Source organism: Orcinus orca, chromosome 17 (assembly GCF_937001465.1).
Source record: "Orcinus orca chromosome 17, mOrcOrc1.1, whole genome shotgun sequence".
Classification (NCBI taxonomy): domain Eukaryota; kingdom Metazoa; phylum Chordata; class Mammalia; order Artiodactyla; family Delphinidae; genus Orcinus; species Orcinus orca.
This window is the reverse complement of record NC_064575.1, coordinates 48,705,713-48,724,527: the sequence shown is the minus strand read 5'-3', so window position 1 is coordinate 48,724,527 and position 18,815 is coordinate 48,705,713. Positions and strand designations below refer to the sequence as shown.

At 40.2% G+C, this 18,815-nt stretch overlaps 1 protein-coding gene and 1 pseudogene across 2 annotated transcripts in view; one reads left to right on the top strand and one right to left on the bottom strand.

The window, feature by feature from the left end:
* The window catches only part of CPQ (carboxypeptidase Q), a 453,369-nt gene that overhangs the window by 53,719 nt on the left and 380,835 nt on the right, over positions 1-18,815 (bottom strand). The window contains exon 7 of one of the 2 annotated variants that reach the window (XM_004275363.3): positions 18,263-18,464. The exons of the other annotated variant lie outside the window; for it this stretch is intronic. Coding sequence (XP_004275411.2) covers positions 18,263-18,464 — 202 coding nt within the window. The remainder of the gene's footprint in view (positions 1-18,262; positions 18,465-18,815) is intronic. 2 annotated transcript variants of the gene reach the window in all.
* LOC101282240 (60S ribosomal protein L7-like 1) lies at positions 5,546-6,726 on the top strand (annotated as a pseudogene).

The window sequence follows — 18,815 nt, the reverse complement described above, 5'->3', positions numbered from 1 at the left end:
ATGAGCTAACCTGAAGGATTCTTAATTTAGGCGCCATGAATTTAATTAATATGAAATAGCACAGCATATACTTAACATAAAACAACATTTTTAGTATTCCCCTGGGACAATGTGAGTTTTGAGACATTCTAAGCTGGCTACAAAGCAGAAACTAGAGAAAGGATATAGCATCATTTGATATATGGTATAATTCAGGCTCAGATCCAGATCAATAAGTCCTCAAGTTGATTTGCAGGTGTGAGGCTGGGTGTATGTCTTTGGCCAATTAGGCTGCACTGATCGTAAAGCCTACATGAACTAAGAAGCTGCCACTCTTTACTGTTTTCAACAAAATCTCAGGGATGTGAAGATAGCAGAGAAGGAAAACAGGTTTTGCAATCATACAGAGCTGGTTTCAGATTGTACTACACTTCATGTTAGTTAGGAAAATGCTCCTAGGCAGTCTTAGCTTGTTTCCTCATCTGTAGAACAGAAACAGCAATATCTACTCATGGATGTTAAGAGAAGATAAAACAATGAATGTAATATCTTGTAGATCCTCAATAAATATTAGCTTCCTTTTCTCCTCTGAGAATTCTACAGTTGCATTTAAATGACAGATTATTTAGGCGTACAGCAAAAATTTATTCCAGGTACATTTGCGTGACTCAAAATGCAATCAAATTTTCAAAATACTTCTAACAGAGCAAGTTTTTTAAGTGCCAAGCAATTAGAATTGCTTCCTTCACAAATCCTTGAGTTTAACAGCAAACCGATGCAAAACTTAATGTTGGAGAAGAGGCACACTCGTGCATCCTGTTTTCCCCATTTGAAGAAGGTGGTACCTTGGTTCTAACAGCTTCCTCTCTTCTGTAGAATTCTCCAAACTCTTCAAGCTACTCCTCTTCAATAAGCACTAAAGAATCTGTAGGTCACTTCCACTCTTCTCCAATATGGTGGTAATTCATTTAGATATCAAGGATAATTAAGCATTACAACACACTTGATATTTAAAGATTAAGAAACATCATTAACCACCATGGATGAAACTACCATTGGCTTTAAATTCAGTCTGAACTTCTTTATCTTCTAGCTCTCTTTCAGGTAGCTCTTCTACTAGAATTCATTTAATTGTTCATAATATTAATGAGGTACTCACAATATCCCAAATCAGTACCTCTCCTTTAAATGAAAAAATTAGTATTCCTATAGTCATGCATACCCAGTGCTAAATATTTGAATGAAAGCAGGAAAAAAGGTCAATACTTTGGACATTGCCAAATATTCTAGGTACTAAGCTTAGAGCAATAAACTACCTAGACAGATGACTTGTAAATTCAGCTCCACTTTTCTAGGTTCTAGATACTTCCTGAATAATATGGCTTATAGAATGCAAAACGCTATATGCTCACAGGTCAATTAGAGATCCAAAAGAAAGAAAGCATAACTCCAGAGGGAGTCCCAGTGACTTATAATTACGTGGATTATATTTTTTAAAAACCTGATCCAAACCTTGACTAAATATGAAATCAGAATTCAGTAGTATTCAAAAAATAGATAAAATCCAAGAAAAGCCAAGAAATATGCTATTTGACAAAATAATAATAAAAAAAAATAAAAGCAGTGGTTTACAAGAAAGGTGGGTGGGTATGAGAAAAAGGTCTTTATGCTTATTATATGGCATGGTCCTTTTCTGGTGCAGACACACACACACACACACACACACACACACACACACACACACACACACACACACACACACACACACACACACACACACACACACACACACACACCCATAATAAGGGAAAGCAAAAGGGAATGATTAGTTCCTTTACAAGATACATAAACACATTAGCAGGCAAAATTAAACTCTTTAGTTCCAGGACACGCTTTGTAAATGTCCCTGAAGGCCTGTGACCAGAGGCACAAGGAAGCACATGCCATGACAGGAATGGCATCACATGTGCCTCTGTAATTGTCAACAGATGTAGCCAACAGAGTAGAAGCACAGCTTCCACTTAACACACGCTTTTTGGTGACTGACAGGCTGGAGTCTTAGAAAAATGAAGGTTTGATGAATGAGGCATCCTGCTTAATTGTGTTAAGCTGTTTAGTTCCAATTTTCATAAACAGATTCAAGAGTTGAGAAATGGGAAACCTCTTCCTGATTCTCTCAAGAAAAAAGAACGGGAGGGACAGGAAGGAAATGAAAGAGAGAAGCACAAGATCACGTTGCCACGGGATACTTAAATGACTTAAATCAGGCATTTATGTGGTTGTATTAGCAGAAATTGAAATAAAATTGTACCAAGACTGGATGTTAAAAAGTACTAAGAAAATACATTCCTTCACTGCTGAGATCTCATCAATTTGCTCCCTACATTTTAGTCATGTCAAAGTAACAATCTTTTGAACAATTTAAAATCCATAGCTGACCTTTACTCATGTTTGTTTGATATAGGCAATTCTGTGCTAGTTAATCTCTTGCTCCTGAAAGGCAGAGGTAATCTCATTCTCCTTCATTTGAATCATCTCTGCTTTATACCAAAAGCAGTTTTCACTTCTGAAAAAATATGGGCTTTAGGTTATGGAGTCTTAACACTAGTGTAAGCTTAGAAAGGTAATCCCCCCATTTTTAGGTCAGAGAAGATGCCTACTATATACATATTTTTGGTGCGTACTATCTGAATATCACCGTCTGGGACGAGGCTCCTTGCCAACAGAGAATACCCAGTCGGTCCACAGCACAGAATCTAGAGCTTGATGTTGTCCAAGAGAGTCAATGAGCATGCCATCTGTGTCCTTGGCCACGAGCCAGTTGGCTTTTACACATTCACTTATATGATCCTCCCACCAACTCTTATCCACCCATAACCAATTTACTTTGGCTGAATAGGAACTGTAAAGAGGTCTCAAAATCCCAGAAGCATCATTTGACATAGAAGAGCTACCAATGGTATTAACATTTGACTTTTTTCTTCTTTGCTTTCTTCTCTGCCGTGTTCACCATGTCAGAATGAAGTGAGTCAGGTGCCTTCCTAAACAATGCCGCCGAACCAGTAAAGTATCAGGGTCACTTGAAGTGAATGCCAGCAGTTTCGTCACTCGTTTATGTAACCACGAAGTAAGATGCTAAGACCCAAAGGTCAGTGAGCAGCAATGATACTCACGCATCTTTTGCAGTATGTCCTAGAATATTCAACTATATGCCCAGTCACCCTCTCTACTGGGTCTAAACACACGAAACCATGTTCATAGCAAGGCCTCTTCGGTAATTTCTTAAAATATAAAACTAAACCCCAAACACTGAAACCACTTATTGAAGATCAACTGTGTAGAGTGCAATTGACTTTCAAATACGTTATCACTTATCAAATACATTCAATTCTCACAATAGTCCTGTGGAATATTATTGCCCTCATTTCACAGATCAGGAAACTGAAGCTCAGAGAAGTTAAATGACTTGTCAGAACCACACTGCTATAAAACTATGAAGCCTGTTCCTCCTTCATGACACTTGCTGCCTCTCTAAGACAAATGTGAGGTAAGTGGTCAGAACAATTCAAATGTTAAAGGATGTCTCTGAGTCTGTAGTGACATTCTTCCTCATTGCCTCCTTCTTGGATAAATACACAGTGCATCTGTAGAGTGTGTTCCTATAAATAAGTCTCCTAAGTTTTCCCATCTGTAGAGGTAAGGAGAGACCGTGGGGTAGAGGTGGCAGGAGAGAACACTTCAGGTGTTCAATCATGCGGATTGCTGGGAGTGTGGCATCAACTTATCCAGCTCCGCATCTGCCTGGTCACCTGAGTGTCTCAGGTAAACTGGGCCAGAAAAGTCTAACAAATGCTTTTCTCGCCCTAAACTCATTTTAGGTCATGAAGAGCTGAGAGAACAGGTATTATAAATTCAGGGTACTTTTTTTTATTGTTCCTGGGACTTCACTGCTGTCCTTCCTTATCTGCTAATAGATCCTAGATGGCAGAGGTTTTATGTATTTTATATATTTTGAATCAGGTCTCAACAGTGAAAATAAAGGTAGTTACTGTGTTCATCTGCACACCACCACTTCTCCCCACTTCAAGGATTACACACCTTGACAACAGGGATGAACAAAGGAGCGAGGCTGGGCTACTGTGATTTTCCCAACTGAGTTGGATGTGATGAATTACTTGGTTCTTCTGTGCTTCACGGGCTGTAAAGATGTTAAGTCTTGAGTTTTGAGCTGCATAAGGTCATAGTTCAGCCTCTAAGGGGACAGCTGGCTTGAGAGAATGAAGGCACCATGAAAGAAGGTGGAATAAGCACCAGAGAGGGAGAGGACGTGTCCTAACAGCATCCCATTGCTGGAGTCCGTAAGACCCAATCCAGCCCTACTCTTCTTGTGGCTCGCTCAGATTCTCCATTTTGCTCCAGGCTGTCTGAGTTAGATTTCTGTCACTTAGTACTGAAGGAGTCTGGACTAATACAGAAATTATGCTTTAATAACTGAAATAATAACAGTGGCTTCTTGAGAGTTAACTTTGTGCCAAGTATTTCACTCAGATTGTCTATTTTTTTCTTGAATATAATCACACAAGGCGGGTATCACCCTTTTATTTACGAAGAAATTGAAGTTCTGAGAGGTTAAATGACTTTCTTAAGGTCACACAGCTAGAGAGTGGTAGAGCAAGATTTTGAATCCATTTCTGCTTGACTCCTAAATCCATGCTCTTAACATCTAGGCTATGTTTTACCTCAAAATGGTTTTCAAGTCTGGCTGTATATTGCAGTCTCCTGGGGGGCTTCTAAAAACAGGTGTGCTCAAGCCCTCTCTCTGGCCCCAAGTTTGCACAAGTCCAGCAGGCACCTTTCACATGGAACACAAGGGACTTGTGCTCTGGGAGGTTGCGGGCCCTGAGGGATGAATATGTTCTATGGTAAATGTACTCCCTGAACTTGTGCAACTGTTGTGACCCTGCAGCCAGACCAGTTAAATCTGAATCTTTGGAGATGGGGCGTCAGTGCTGATATATTTTTAGAAGCCTCCAGGTGATTTTAAAGTTCAGTCAAGGGTGTGAACCACAACTGTAACCTGAACACATATCTGGGTCTACACCAATACAAGATGAGAAATTACAGCAATTGAAGCTAACATATTAAATGACTACAGTTATTTCGGATAAAATCTTCTGTCAGGAATAGTGAGTGTGGAATCACTGACCCCTCCATCTGTGCTTTGCACTGCAGTGTTGACTAAAGATATTAAAATGATATCTATGAGTACCTTCATTCTTTAAATATGGCATCAATGATACTTAATAAACTATTTCTGCAAAAAATGTGGATTTTGTATAGATGTGTCCAGCAAACATTTCCACTTAGGTTTAAACCTTCCATAACTGGGTAGTTTTGGGTATTGATGAAAGCCATGCCTATCTCTACATAGGATTCTGTTCTCTCAATTGTCAGGAGACTATTTCAGCCATTACAACAAGAAGGAAGGAAGGAAGGAAGGAAGGAAGGAAGGAAGGAAGGAAAGAGAGAGAGAGAGAGAGAGAGAGAGAGAGAGAGAGTTGGAAAGATGGCAGAGGAAGAGGCAAGAAAAAAGATCCCTTTGGTTTCAGAAAAATCTCCTGAAAAAGAGGAAGGCTTATCAGGGCCTGAAAGCCACCCAGGCAAAGCAGGCGCTTTTGCAAAGGAAGGAGCAGAGGAAAGGAAAAGAGATCAAGTTTAAGCGACTAGAATGGTTCCTACATGATTCCTGGCGGCAACTACGTGACAGGGTGCGACTCAAACAACTAGAAGTGAAACCTCATGGCTTAGAAGCGCCAGATAAACATTGCTTGGCCTTTGTTGTGCGCATCGAAAGGATTAATGGGGTGAGTTTACTGGTGCAGAGGACCATTGCAAGACTTCGCCTGAATAAGATTTTCAGTGGGGTCTTTATGCAAGTAACCCCTCAAACCATAAACATGCTTTGTATAGTGGAAACTTATGTGACCTGGGGATTTCCAAATCTGAAGTCTGTTCGGGAACTCATCTTGAAACGTGGACAAGCCAAGGTCAAGAATAAAATCATCCCTCTGACAGACAACACAGTGATTGAGGAGCACCTGGGGAAGTTTGGTGTCATTTGCTTGGAAGACCTCATTCACGAAATTGCCTTTCCGGGGAAGAATTTTCAGGTGATCTCAGGGTTCTTGCGCCCTTTCCAACTCTCAGTGGCCTGTCATGCTACCAAAAATAGAGTGGGCTTCCTTAAGGAAGTGGACTCACCTGGCTGTCAAGGTGAATGCATCTATCAGCTCATCCAGCAGCTGAACTAAACCCAACATATCTGTGCATGTGGAAGCATGTGTTTTTGTTTTATGGAATTGTTATCCAGTATCTTCAAGGAAGATTACTTTCTGCTGTATCTTCAGAAACTGGAGGGGAAGGGTCAGGGAAAAGATGGTGATGTTCAGGGCAGGCACTTTTCATCCCACTTCAGTTCCAAGAAAACGTTCCTGTGTGTTTTCTGCAAAGACTGCAGTCCACCTCTAAAACCAGCAAAGGACTTGTGCCATGGAGGAGGGAGTCCTGTTTTACCACACCTATCCTGGGATTTAATGTTGGTGAACGAATGAATACCCACACATGAATACAAGACAGCAGTGGACCAGGCCCAGGGGCATATTGAACCTGGGGTATCCAAAGGCCTTGTTTTGGAAAGAACTTGAAATACAATTAGAAAGAAGTGCATAAAAAAAAAAAAGAAAGAAAGGAGGGAAGGAAGGAAGGAAAGAAGGAAGGAAGGAAAGAAAGAAAGAAAGAAAGAAAGAAAAAAAGAAAGAAAGAAAGAAAGAAAGAAAGAAGGAGAAGGAGAGGGAGGGACAGATAGAGGGAGAGAAGAAGGAAGGGGAAGGGAGGAAGGAGGGAGAAGGGAGGAAGGAGGGAGAAGGGAGGGAGGAGGGAGGAAGGAAGGAAGAAAGGAAAGAATACTGAGGACACACTTCATAATTAGTCCTATTACAGGCAACAGCTTGCCAGATTACAAGCGATCCACAACTAATAGATTTCACAGATCTCAACCATATTTGATTTATGCATTACGAACTGGAAGGACAATTAAGATAGCAAATGTCATACTGTAAAAGAAAGTTTAGTTACCATGAATTATGCAATCTCACACTTTCCTATAAAAACGAGATAATAGGGAGACTTAATTCACGGTGTTAGAAATTCCCATGAGGGAAATGTACAAGAATATCAGGTTAAGTAGTCATTTTTGAACTTTAATACTGAGCAAAGGAAGGATCTTAAGCCAATGAAAGTACCCAGACTAAGGAGTCTATCGTACACAATTGAGATACAACTCATTTCTATAGTAAAAAGTCCTTACCCAATCAGAACTCAATTTTACCAAAATCTCTTGAATTGTGATGCTTTTCCTGTTTTTCCCATAATCCTATGCTTATTAAAGTAATTAAATTGATAAGCATATTTTTAGTAGAGCTCTTGTAAGAAACTGATGAGTTGTCACAATACGTGAAGACTTCTTTGACTCAAAGAAGGTTCAACAAGCAGATTATGTCCAATTACAGTAAGACTTCATTGTTAATATCTGAGAACCCCAGCAACCCCTGCCAATCACAGTGCAATACCTTATGGGACTATTCCAAGTCTCTCCAACTGTACAGTTTAATTTGGCAAAACATCAAGTAGCAAAACATCCAAAAAAGTGCAATTTTAGCAAGAAATTGCCAGAAGACATGCAGACCAGCCCACGAGATGTGCAGATCTATGAAGCTGGTTTTTGTCTTGAGTCTCTCAAAGGAGGATGCTGTGCGTTAGATGAAGCCTACTCAGTGGCTGGGATTGAGCCCCATCACGTCTCACTCCTGTTCAGAACTTTCAAAAGTTTCTGGCTGTCTCAAATTCTTTGAATCGCGTTCAGGGTCCAACTGGAGTCCCAAGGGACCTTTTCAGTTTTAGCTCTGTTTCCCTATATTAAACTAAACTTTGGCCAAACCAGACTACTCATCATTTCAAGAACCTGTTGAACTTTCTTGCCTGTGCAATTCTGTGTATCTCCATCTTTTCATGTGCAATGCAGTCCCTCTCCATCCAACAAAATGCTGCTCTTTCTGGAAAATCAGGTGAAATGCCACCTCTTTTGTGATGCCCCGTGATTTTAATTCCTCTCTTCCTTGAACTCCTACGGTGCTTTGTTCTTCCTGTGTCTAAACCCTCCATTAACTCCTTGAGGACAGAGAGTGAACCTTGTATATGACATTGGAATAAAACAGGCCCATATGTTAATTCTGGCTTTTCCACTTAATATCTTTGTGACTTTGGACAAAGGAAACTCCCTGAGCTCCAACTGACTCATCTGAAAATTGGTTACAGACTACTACTGTATGCTTTAAAAGGTTCTTATAAAATTATATAAGATAATGTATGTAAAGCAGCTAAAATAATACTTGACATACAAAAGACGCTCAACACGTATTAAATTCCCTCTTTATTCCCCTTGTCTGAATGTCATGTAGTACTTACTAGATATTTCTTGAATGAATGAATGAATGAATGAATGAAACTGTCTGAGTCAGACCTAATAAGAAAGCACAGGCAATGTATGTGTTGAGGATCCAACTATGACACTCCAAGGTAATTATTTTAATAAGTCTTACAACTAGTCTTGTCTGTAACCTTTTTCTCGCTTTATAAAGAAAAATTATAAATAAGCATTTAAGCATTTTAGAAATCACTAGTTTCAGATTTTAAGACAAAAATATGAAAGATGGAAATGATATTTCATTCAGGGTAACTTGCATTACAGGTTAACAGAAATGTGTACATCTCTAGTGGAATATATAACGTATCCTAAAGACATAAAAAGAACCTGCAATAAACAAACCATTTTCAATAATCACGCTGTTGTTAGTTGTGTGGTGGTGTTATTCTGAGACTACCGTGTGTGCTGTGGGAGAAAGCAAGTGAGTGGTTATGCTGTTGCACTAAGAACCAGGATTTCTGGCAAAGGAAGAAAGAGACACAGACATGACACCAGTGAGGTAAAGAGCAGCTTTGGAGTCCTCAACCTGAACTGGAAATATATAATTCACAATACCTTCTTTTTAAAATTAATTAACTAATTAATTATTTTGGGGCTGCGTTGGGTCTTTGTTGTGGTGTGTGGGCTTCTCATTGCGGTGGCTTCTCTTGTTGCGGAGCACGGGCTCTAGGCGCACGGGCTTTAGTAGTTGTGGTACGTGGGCTCAGTAGTTGTGGCTCGCGGGCTCTAGAGCGCAGGCTCAGTAGTTGTGATGGAAGGGCTTAGTTGCTCCGCGGCATGTGGGATCTTCCCGGGCCAGGGCTCAAACCCATGTCCCCTGCATTGGCAGGTGGATTCTTAACCATTGCGTCACCAGGGAAGTCCCCACAATATCTTTTTTCTTGAGAGAAAAAGAAATTCTAGTTCTATCCGCTAAAAAGACTTAGAAACAATGACCAACCCAGCAGCAATAAGCATACTTAGTGTTCAGACTGTGGTCTCTAAATACAGTGACCTAGCAGAAGAAAGTGGAGCTCTTTGGAGAAGTAGCTGATTCCATCTGGGGCAGGAAATACACAAGATAGCCTGGAACACTGTCACATCAGAAAGCTAGGACACTATCAGTGACTACAAGGGCATTTCAAAAGAACTCAGGAACCAGTTTAAAGAGGCTCTCATTGGCTAAAAATAGGACAATTTTGAGCATAAATAAGCATAATTACTACAACAGAATGAAGCACATCTATATTTTTTAAATCCATTAGTAAATTATGATAGTAAAAATTAGCCCAATCAGTTATCTTTGGAGGGTACTAGGGAATCAACTAATAATTTTAAAAATAGGTAAATAAAGGGAAAGAATGAAACATATGTCCTACTTTTCTTACACGAAAGTACCTCCGAGTAACCAGATAGTCAATGGGGAGAGAGTTCTTTTTATAGAATTATTTCAACTAATAATCAAAGCTACCATTTTGAAACCCCCAATGAAATAACAGATCTCGGCAATAATCTTCAATGACAGTTAATATCATAAGAAGAGAGAAAACTAGACATCACTCATAACGGAAATAAACATCGATACCTAAGAAGTATTCTTGCCCCCGAAAATTAAAAAAACAAAATCAAACCTGAATCAGATCAAGCCTCTAGAATTAACTACCAATTAACAGAAATATAAGAGAGTGGGAACATGTTAAATGATTCCATAGAAAAGGGATTATCTAAATCCAGACTATAGGAAATCCCATGGAACAAAGTACTTGGTTTCTGTAACAAACAAGCAGCAGAAAGAAGAAAAATGAAGGTGGAACCTATGGATTAGAAGAGACTTGGGAGACATCGACCACATCCACCGATTGCATTGTTTGACCCTTACTGGAATCCTGTTTTACACAAGAAAATTGTGAAGGAAAATGCAGCTTGGAGGAAACTGGAAACATTCGAAAACTGGCGATATATTGGATATGATATTAAGAGATTATTGTAAAATATTTTAGGAGGAATAATGTATGACTACAATATTATTATTCCTCCTAATATATATATATAATATATACATCTCCTTACCTTTTAGAGATACATTAAAATATTTACAAAGGAGGAATGCCCACCAGGAATGCCCTTCTCGCCCCTTCTGTCCCTTCTGACACTACAAATCCTTCAGTTTCCAGCTCAGTTCACCTCTTCCAGGCCTTTCCTTTCTTCTACCCTATGAGTTCCTATCGCTTTCTGCATGTGTTATTTATCTTGGTGCTGTACCAAAACTTCCTTTTTCTGTGACTTAATTCTTTTGTATGTTCATCTTAAAATCAAATACATCTACTCAGTAAACATTTATTGGACACCTATTATGTTCCAGGTAATAATAGGTATTGGGTGTTTAAGGGTGAATAAAATACTCTCTTGGTTTTCAATACAGTTAAGGAGATAAAATACAAAGTATATTAACTTTAAAGTGAAAATGTGGGCTTTAAATAACAGATTGGGCAACAACAGAAGACACTTCAGAAGGCAGTGCATGACTAACTGCCCGATGGTAGGAACAATGCCCTCCCCTTCTAGGCCATTGTCAGTCATACTACAGGGTATGAGCCCAGCCTGCTTTGGTCAAGATACCCAATGGCTTCTCTGGAGCTGCAGCAGGCCTACTGCAAGAGGAAAGAACATGAGAAGCTTATTCTGTTAGCTGTTATTATTAGCTGTTCTGATGCGCAGTTCCCAATAGTGTGGTATTGATGTGGATGTTACGCACACCTATCTAGCATACAGCAGATGATGAGCATTAAAGCAAGAGCTCTGACTCACCTGAGTTAGCGGTGAGAGGCAGCCACCTGCTATAATACTCTGCATTACCCTTATCACTCTCTAATGTTTTCCTCCATTCTTGATTTCTTTGTTATAGTTTGTCTCCTCCTACTGTCCTCTCCCCACTCCCCACTACAATGTAAACTCCATAAGGGCAGAGAGCTGGTAAGTCTTTTTCATGCTCTATCTTCAGTGTGTAGAGTGCCTGGTTTACAGTAGGCACTCAAGACATGCTTGCTGATTGAATGAAACTGCTAGGCTATTTAAATAAGGGCTATAGTCGCAAACCAGGAAGTGCCTTTTCATGTTCCCAGTGGGGTGAGGTCTACTCACCATGCAGCATCAACCTCTCCAACATCACTAGCACAGAGTTTTTTCACCATCAAGGAGGCATCTTTTAATTAGCGACAGCAGGGGACATAGAACTACTGTATGGCCCTATTCCATCTGGTGACTGGAAAACATATGAGTCCTGGGTCCAGAGGTTGAACCTTCAATTTACTTTACATTCCTGCTTGTGTCCTGATCTTCCCCTTTCTTGGAAAATTTTAAAAGAAAGGCCTTTGGAGATGTAGAAGTGAAAAGTTTTCATTTAGTTCTGCTTAATGCCATGTAAGGTATCAGAAAGACGCGAGAAGGAAGTTCTGAGTAATCTGCATATTTGGTACTTCACTATGGAGTCCGAGCTATTATGAAAAGATGAAAGAAATTAAAATGTGATTTTAAAAACAATTCAAGATACAAGAAAAGAGGACAGCTCAGTGAAGCAAAGTTATTACTAAAGTAATCACAACTTACGTTATGGCATTACAGCTTACAAACCTCTCTCACATCATCTAACTCTTCCTGCAAACCTAGACATTACTGATTCAGCATTTGATTCAGGACGTTTTGTCAAGGGCCAGGCGCTTCTCCTTAGGTGCTGGAAACTATGAGACATTCACAATCAATCACAATTCTAAGGGTAAGTGCCATGAGGAGAGGCAAACAGGGGGTTATGGGAACATAACTCAAGGTTCACTCACCCAGACCGCTGGGGATCAAAGAAGGCTTGTGAGAGGAGAAATAGGTGCTGAATCATGGATGAGTAGGAATTAGCTGGAGAAGAAGACAGAACAGGGCAGGTCCGATGGCTAGGAAGCTGAGAACACAGGGTGCACCGGAACCTCAATTAATGAAACTTGTATGAGTGAGAGATGGATAGAGAGCAGTGGGGCAGCCATGAGAGGCAAGGCTGTACATTAGCCCAGGGTGGAACCAGAAGGACCTTGAATTCCATGCTAAACAGAGACCTGACACTGAAGACGATGGGGAGACACTGAAGGACTTCAAGCAACGAGGAGAGATGATCAGATATGCTGCTACTCTTAGTTGCTTATCAGTGGGAAGCCTCATCTCCTTCCTAAAGAATCCCAGCTTTTCTCACACATCAGGAGGCTACATTTTCAGCAGAGACTGAGCTCTACCCTAGACCCAGGAAGTAAAATTCAATCAATATAATCCAATTTTGGTAATTCTACTCCATTGCCACCAACACGGCCAATGAAATTGAGGAAAAATCTGCTTCGGGGCTTCTGGATGCGATTGTCTTACTGTTAAGAAGGACTGGCCATTATAGACATTCTCTCTTCCACTACTGCACTATGCGTGAGAATGTGTTGCCTAGCACAGCTGCAGCTATCTAGGGACCACGGGGAGACGCGCCTGAAGACAGAAGTCAACATGCCGAGGGTGGCACGGTGGAAAGGTGGCAAGAACCAGGGTCTCTGATGTGGTTGATGATTAAATCAAGCATTCTGTAACCACCCACTCGAGAGCTCTTTTTAAAGTAAATTAAAAAAATCCCCTTACTACTGTTCTAAGTGGCAGCTTCTGTGATATTTTGCAGCCGAAAGCATCCTAATTGATGGTCTGACTTTTAATTTAGAAAGTTCACTTTGGAAGCAGTGAGCCAGTTAGATGGAAGGGAACTAAGAACGCAGGTTGATATGTCAGTAGGAGGCTGCTATAGGAAAATCAGTGAGTACTCCTGAGACAAGGTGTGTGGGGTAGAGAGAAGGGAATGGGCTTTGAAAATAGGAGGAATCTGGAGTAAACTGGACTTGAGAGTGTTTGGTTCTATGTTCCGGATGATTGTGTGGTTTCTGGGAGGTGGTGGCAGTCAATGAGAGAGGGGACAGAGGAGGAGGAGGAACGCACGTGGGGCTTGGTGGTGACCATACCTATTTTGCATATGAGATAACCAAGTCTCACTCACTAGTCTGTATAGACTGTGAGAGTACAGATCTTGTCTATCTTCTTTACTATTGATTCCCAAGTGCCATACAGCAGATGAGTAATAAGAATGCTTAATAGGGCTTCCCTGGTGGCGCAGTGGTTGAGAGTCCGCCTCCTGATGCAGGAGACGCGGGTTCGTGCCCCAGTCCGGGAGGATCCCACATGCCACGGAGCGGCTGGGCCTGTGAGCCATGACCGCTGAGCCTGTGTGTCCGGAGCCTGTGCTCCGCAACGGGAGAGGGCGCGACAGGGAGAGGCCCGCGTACCGCAAAAAAAAAAAAAAAAGAATGCTTAATAATCAATGTGTGAGGCTGAGAAAACTGACATCATTTGCCTTAGACGGCACATGAAGTTCAAAGTTGTGAAGCTAGAACACACACTCTAATTCTTCCCAGCGCACTGTCTACCACTTGCCGAGATCATCAGCAAAAGCTTGCCTCTCAGATTCTGAAGCAGAGGAAGGAACTCATTGGTAGATACGGAATCATGGTGCGCTCACTGCCTCAGGTCACAAGAAGAGAGCATCTCATTTTTTACATTAACGTATCCATATATTTTACAGAAGAGTTCCTAAAGAAAGGTGTTCAAGAAGGATGCATTAAGGACCTCTGAGAACCATGAATCATATCTTATTACTGGCATGTTCAGAATGAAATAGATTCCTGTCATTCTAACCTGGAGCTTATAATTGGAGGATCAGGCAAAAGTTTAAGGTTGAAGGCCTCTCTGCTATCTGGGGCCAATAGAGACTAACCTAAATCCCTCTTGCACTCCTTTGAGTCATGCTCTTGTATTACCTTTGACTGAGTCAGGGAACAAGAATCTTGCCACTTTATGTGGTAAATTATCTATGTGTATTACTGCACTAATGTACTAGAAGATATGACTCAGCATCTTCTCTCAGTCTTTACTCCTGTAAATAAATAATCCTAATTGCTCTAGCCTCCTTAATTTATGTCGTTCTTCCATCTGTCGTTTTTTCTATCTTTCTGTCTTTTTTCTCAGCATCCTTAATTTTCTCCACAGTCTTAAGCTGAAGGACCCAAAGCTTGTCGGGAAAACAATTACCTCTATGTTTCTGTTTTTTCTCTTGTGAGATTTACAAGAATTTAAATGTTTCCCAAAATTAAACTAAGAGCTACAGAGGAGGCAACGAAGTAGAAAACATTGACCTTGACCTCAAAGAACTGATCACTGAGTACAGGAGGCGGGATGCACGGAATTTCCTAGTACCCCAAGAACGTTTGTGTGTGATTCAAGTGCGAGACTGGGGGCTACATTAGCGTCTTAGAAATTCAGAAAGGCAACACAGCACCAGGGTCTGTTAAAGATGGATTTGCGGTCACCAATGAATATGGAGTGAGACTTAAAGAGCATTTAGGATTTGGAGGAGAAAATAGGAAGGCGTATGGAAGGGGGTAGAAACGGGAGAAGGCTGGAGTATAAAGGTATCTGGAACAGAGAGTTTATGTGGAAAATACGTCTGTTATTTTTTTAACTTTTCCCCCCAAAGCCTTATACTTATGTTGACAGTTATCCTGTCCATCATGGACATCACCTAGATGGATGAAGGATATCCTATCTCCTCTCCAAAGATGATCCTTTCATAAATTTATCTATTTGGCTTCTATAATTTATGAAAATCATGTTGAATTTTAATTCTACCTGTGCTCTTAATTAGTATTTTGATATTGAGTATACATGAAACATTAAAAAATTGGGGCTCAGTCATCAGACTACAGAAATTTGATAGGTCAAGGACATGGTAAGGGCTCAATAAATATTAGTTCAATGGATGACAGGAAAGAAAAAGAGAAAGAAGAAAGGAAGAATGGAGTGTGGAAGTATTTCTCATTAATTTTCCAAAAGTTAGGTGAGCAGTTATTTAACTCATACTTAATTAGTATCTTGAATCCTATCTTTAGGTTTAACTCACTGTAACTTACCATATCTTCAAGAATTCAGAGTACACAACTAGTATATTTTTATTTTCTTTTTCAGATTAACTGTGGTTCTCCATCTTTTTTCTAAAGTCCCTGAAATTTTCAACGGGTAACAAGAGTTATAAACAGTTCCATTATTTCTTCCAGGAAGAGCCCAAACTTGAAATATCAAAAGATAGCTTCAAGAGTAATAGGGAAAAACAGCAATAATTTGGTTCCATCTTAAAATACTCTAAACGAAATAAAAAAGAATTCCAGGAAACATTAGTTGCAGTCTAAATGAACTACCAAGTTTATATAAACCTTCCTGATCTACAGAGATAGAGAGGGGAGTGGAACAAAGAATGCGAGAAGAAATAAGTAATTATTTACAATAACAAACTCCTTTCCCCCGGGGTAAATTATTCTGGAGCAGGAATGAACTGAAATCCTTTGCATAAGCAAGAGCTGAGTAAGATAAACATTTCAGACACTGCCATAGATTTGGAAGACCATCTCAGCATTCCAGACGCCCCTGTGTTGCTGCATATTGTGGGAAAGGGGCCACCAGCCTTGAAACCAAAGTGGCCTGTTCTCAGGATGACATCTACACTTAAGAGCCGGAGAGACTTGGGCGAGTCATTTAGTCCCTCTGAGTCCGTTTCTTCATCTGAAGAAGAGGAATAATTGCACTTACCTCTTAGGATTGTTGTACAGATCAAACAGACAGGGTCTTCAAAAAGCCTAACCGTGTGTCTGACAACTAGTTCAGTAAGTTAGAACTCGCATTAATGCTGAAGCAACCACAAGGGGGCTCAAATTCCCCACGGCACTGTGGCAAGAGGGGCAGCCCTTCTTACCTTTGTGAAGACAATCAAATCAACTTGTTAATTCCAAAGAGAACCATTCTTATGGCGTATCTACATGGAAGGAGTAAAGCTAGAGCCGATTCTCTTTTGTTGATCCAGTGCAACAGAAGTAAAACTAGCTGGGAGGAGGCAGCACACGTTTTGTTCTACTTCGGTCCAGGCTTCAGTTCCTCACCTCCCCTTTAAGCACCCCCGGTCTTCACTCGAATTCACCCACAATCCACCAGTCTTTTCCTCACCTCTATCCCCAGCAAACTGACTTAGCTTTTCTGAAATTTTACCAAGATTCTTATTGAAAAAGTTAAGGGTCAGGAAAAATCTAAAATTCAAACAAAATCGTTCTATAGGACTTAAAGGGCAAACTCCCTTCCCCTAGACCTTGATCATGATTAAAAACATATATGTAGAGAGTCTTGTGTCTGTCTAGATGACCCACTGAAAATGGAAATGTTGTTTTAAGATATTTCACAATATGGTTAAAATATACACAAACCATTGGAGAGAATTTAGTTTCTTGTCTTAGAATAAAGAAGAGCTCCTTCTATTTTTAGTTATGCAAGATTATTAGCAACCTTACCATCTGAAATATGCTTTAATCTATAATATCTAAAGAATGAGCTTTTTAAAAAGTTTAAATCCATATAGTATGCTATTGGTAAAGTCTACTTTGCAGGCTAAAAAAAAAAAAAAGCTGGAGTGGGGTGGATCTAGAGAGACTTTTTTTTAAACCTGTGAAATGTTTTGTAGCCATAGAAATGGTTCTGGAAACCATAATTTTAAAACTATTCAAAAGCTGGACTTCCTGTTTGCATAATACAAGTACAGAATAATTTGCAAATAGATTCTTTAACAGTGTTTTTGATTATGGAGATAATGGTGTTGAGGGAACAACCCCAGGTCATAGAGGTCTAATATCAACAATAACCCTTTCTCATGGCCAGTCTAGGGCAAATTTGTGAAGTACTATGTTTGTCTTCTTTAGGACTGCTCTCCTTTCTAGTCCTGTAACCGCCAGGCCTATTCCTATTACATAATTTCATCCCTGCCCAGGACTTGTCTTAAAAATATCAACCTGATGAATCACTGATCAGGGTAAATCAGTTTATGTCCAACCTCTTAAAATAGTCTCTGCATTAGGAAAATATGATTAGCAAGAAGTACCCAACCTCAAAGAATAAATCTCTAATGGTAAAATTTCAGATATCATGGATTTGGGTAGGGAATTATTTGGGTCAGAGAACTTTCTGCAGCATAGGACTAGAACTAGAAGGATATTAATATTAATAATTGCCTTCTACTCTATTTCATAAATTTTGGTCAGGAGATCATTTGTGCTACAATTACCAGACACCTGCTTAAAACAAAAAACAAAACAATTTCTAGGCACAATCCCAGAGTCATTAAATCAGAATCTCTTGGAGTGAGGAACTTATACTTCAGAAAGAGAAGACAGATGGGTAAATAAATAAAAGGAGTATTATTATCCCAATATTGGAAATCGTCAGATTATACCTTGTGGACAAAGCTAAGGGTTTATATATATATATATATATATATATATATATATTTTTTTTTTTTTTTGCTGTACACGGGTCTCTCACTGTTGTAGAGTCTCCCGTTGCGGAGCACAGGCTCCGGACGCGCAGGCTCAGCGGCCATGGCTCACGGGCCCAGCTGCTCTGCGGCATGTGGGATCTTCCCGGACCGGGGCACGAACCCGTGTCCCTGCATCGGCAGGCGGACTCTCAACCACTGCGCCACCAGGGAAGCCCTAAGGGTTTCCATATTTTAAATGACCTACAAGTATCTACTGTGGCATGTTAGAACAGAAATTTTATTTTAAATTGGTAGCAGTAAAGAACCCCAACTTCATCTATTGCTCTTACCAGGTACTCCGGCTTGGATCCAGAAGTTAATGTCTGTCCCTTCTCCAGCTCTAAAGACCTGTGTGACATTGATGGGCTCCAGCAGGCACATGACCTCCTCCACGATGGCCCTGGCCTTGTCACTGCCAGTGAACTGCAGCCCAGAGGGTAAGAAGGTCCCCAGGTCGGACTCCATCACGAGGCTGTAGTTGGAAATATTTGCCTTAACAAAAGAGAGAAGTGTTTGGGTCATATTTGTTGCTTCTCTGCTTTCTCTTTGGAAGTTATCAAAAAAACAATAACCAAATACTTTATCTCCTCACCAGTTGTTGCCAGAGCACATGTTGCTCTGCTTGACTTAGGATCCAGTCTGCATATTACCTAACCGTTCTGAGATGCAAGATGACTCATCTTGGAATCTGCCGAATTTGAGTTGACTTGGAAGGTTTTTTTTAAAATTCAATGAAAATAAATATAAAACTCCATATAAAAATTCCTCAATTATTGCTACTAGCAATAATATTCTTTCAAGCAATTTTCTTAAGAGCCTACCTTGCACCAGATACAATTCCTT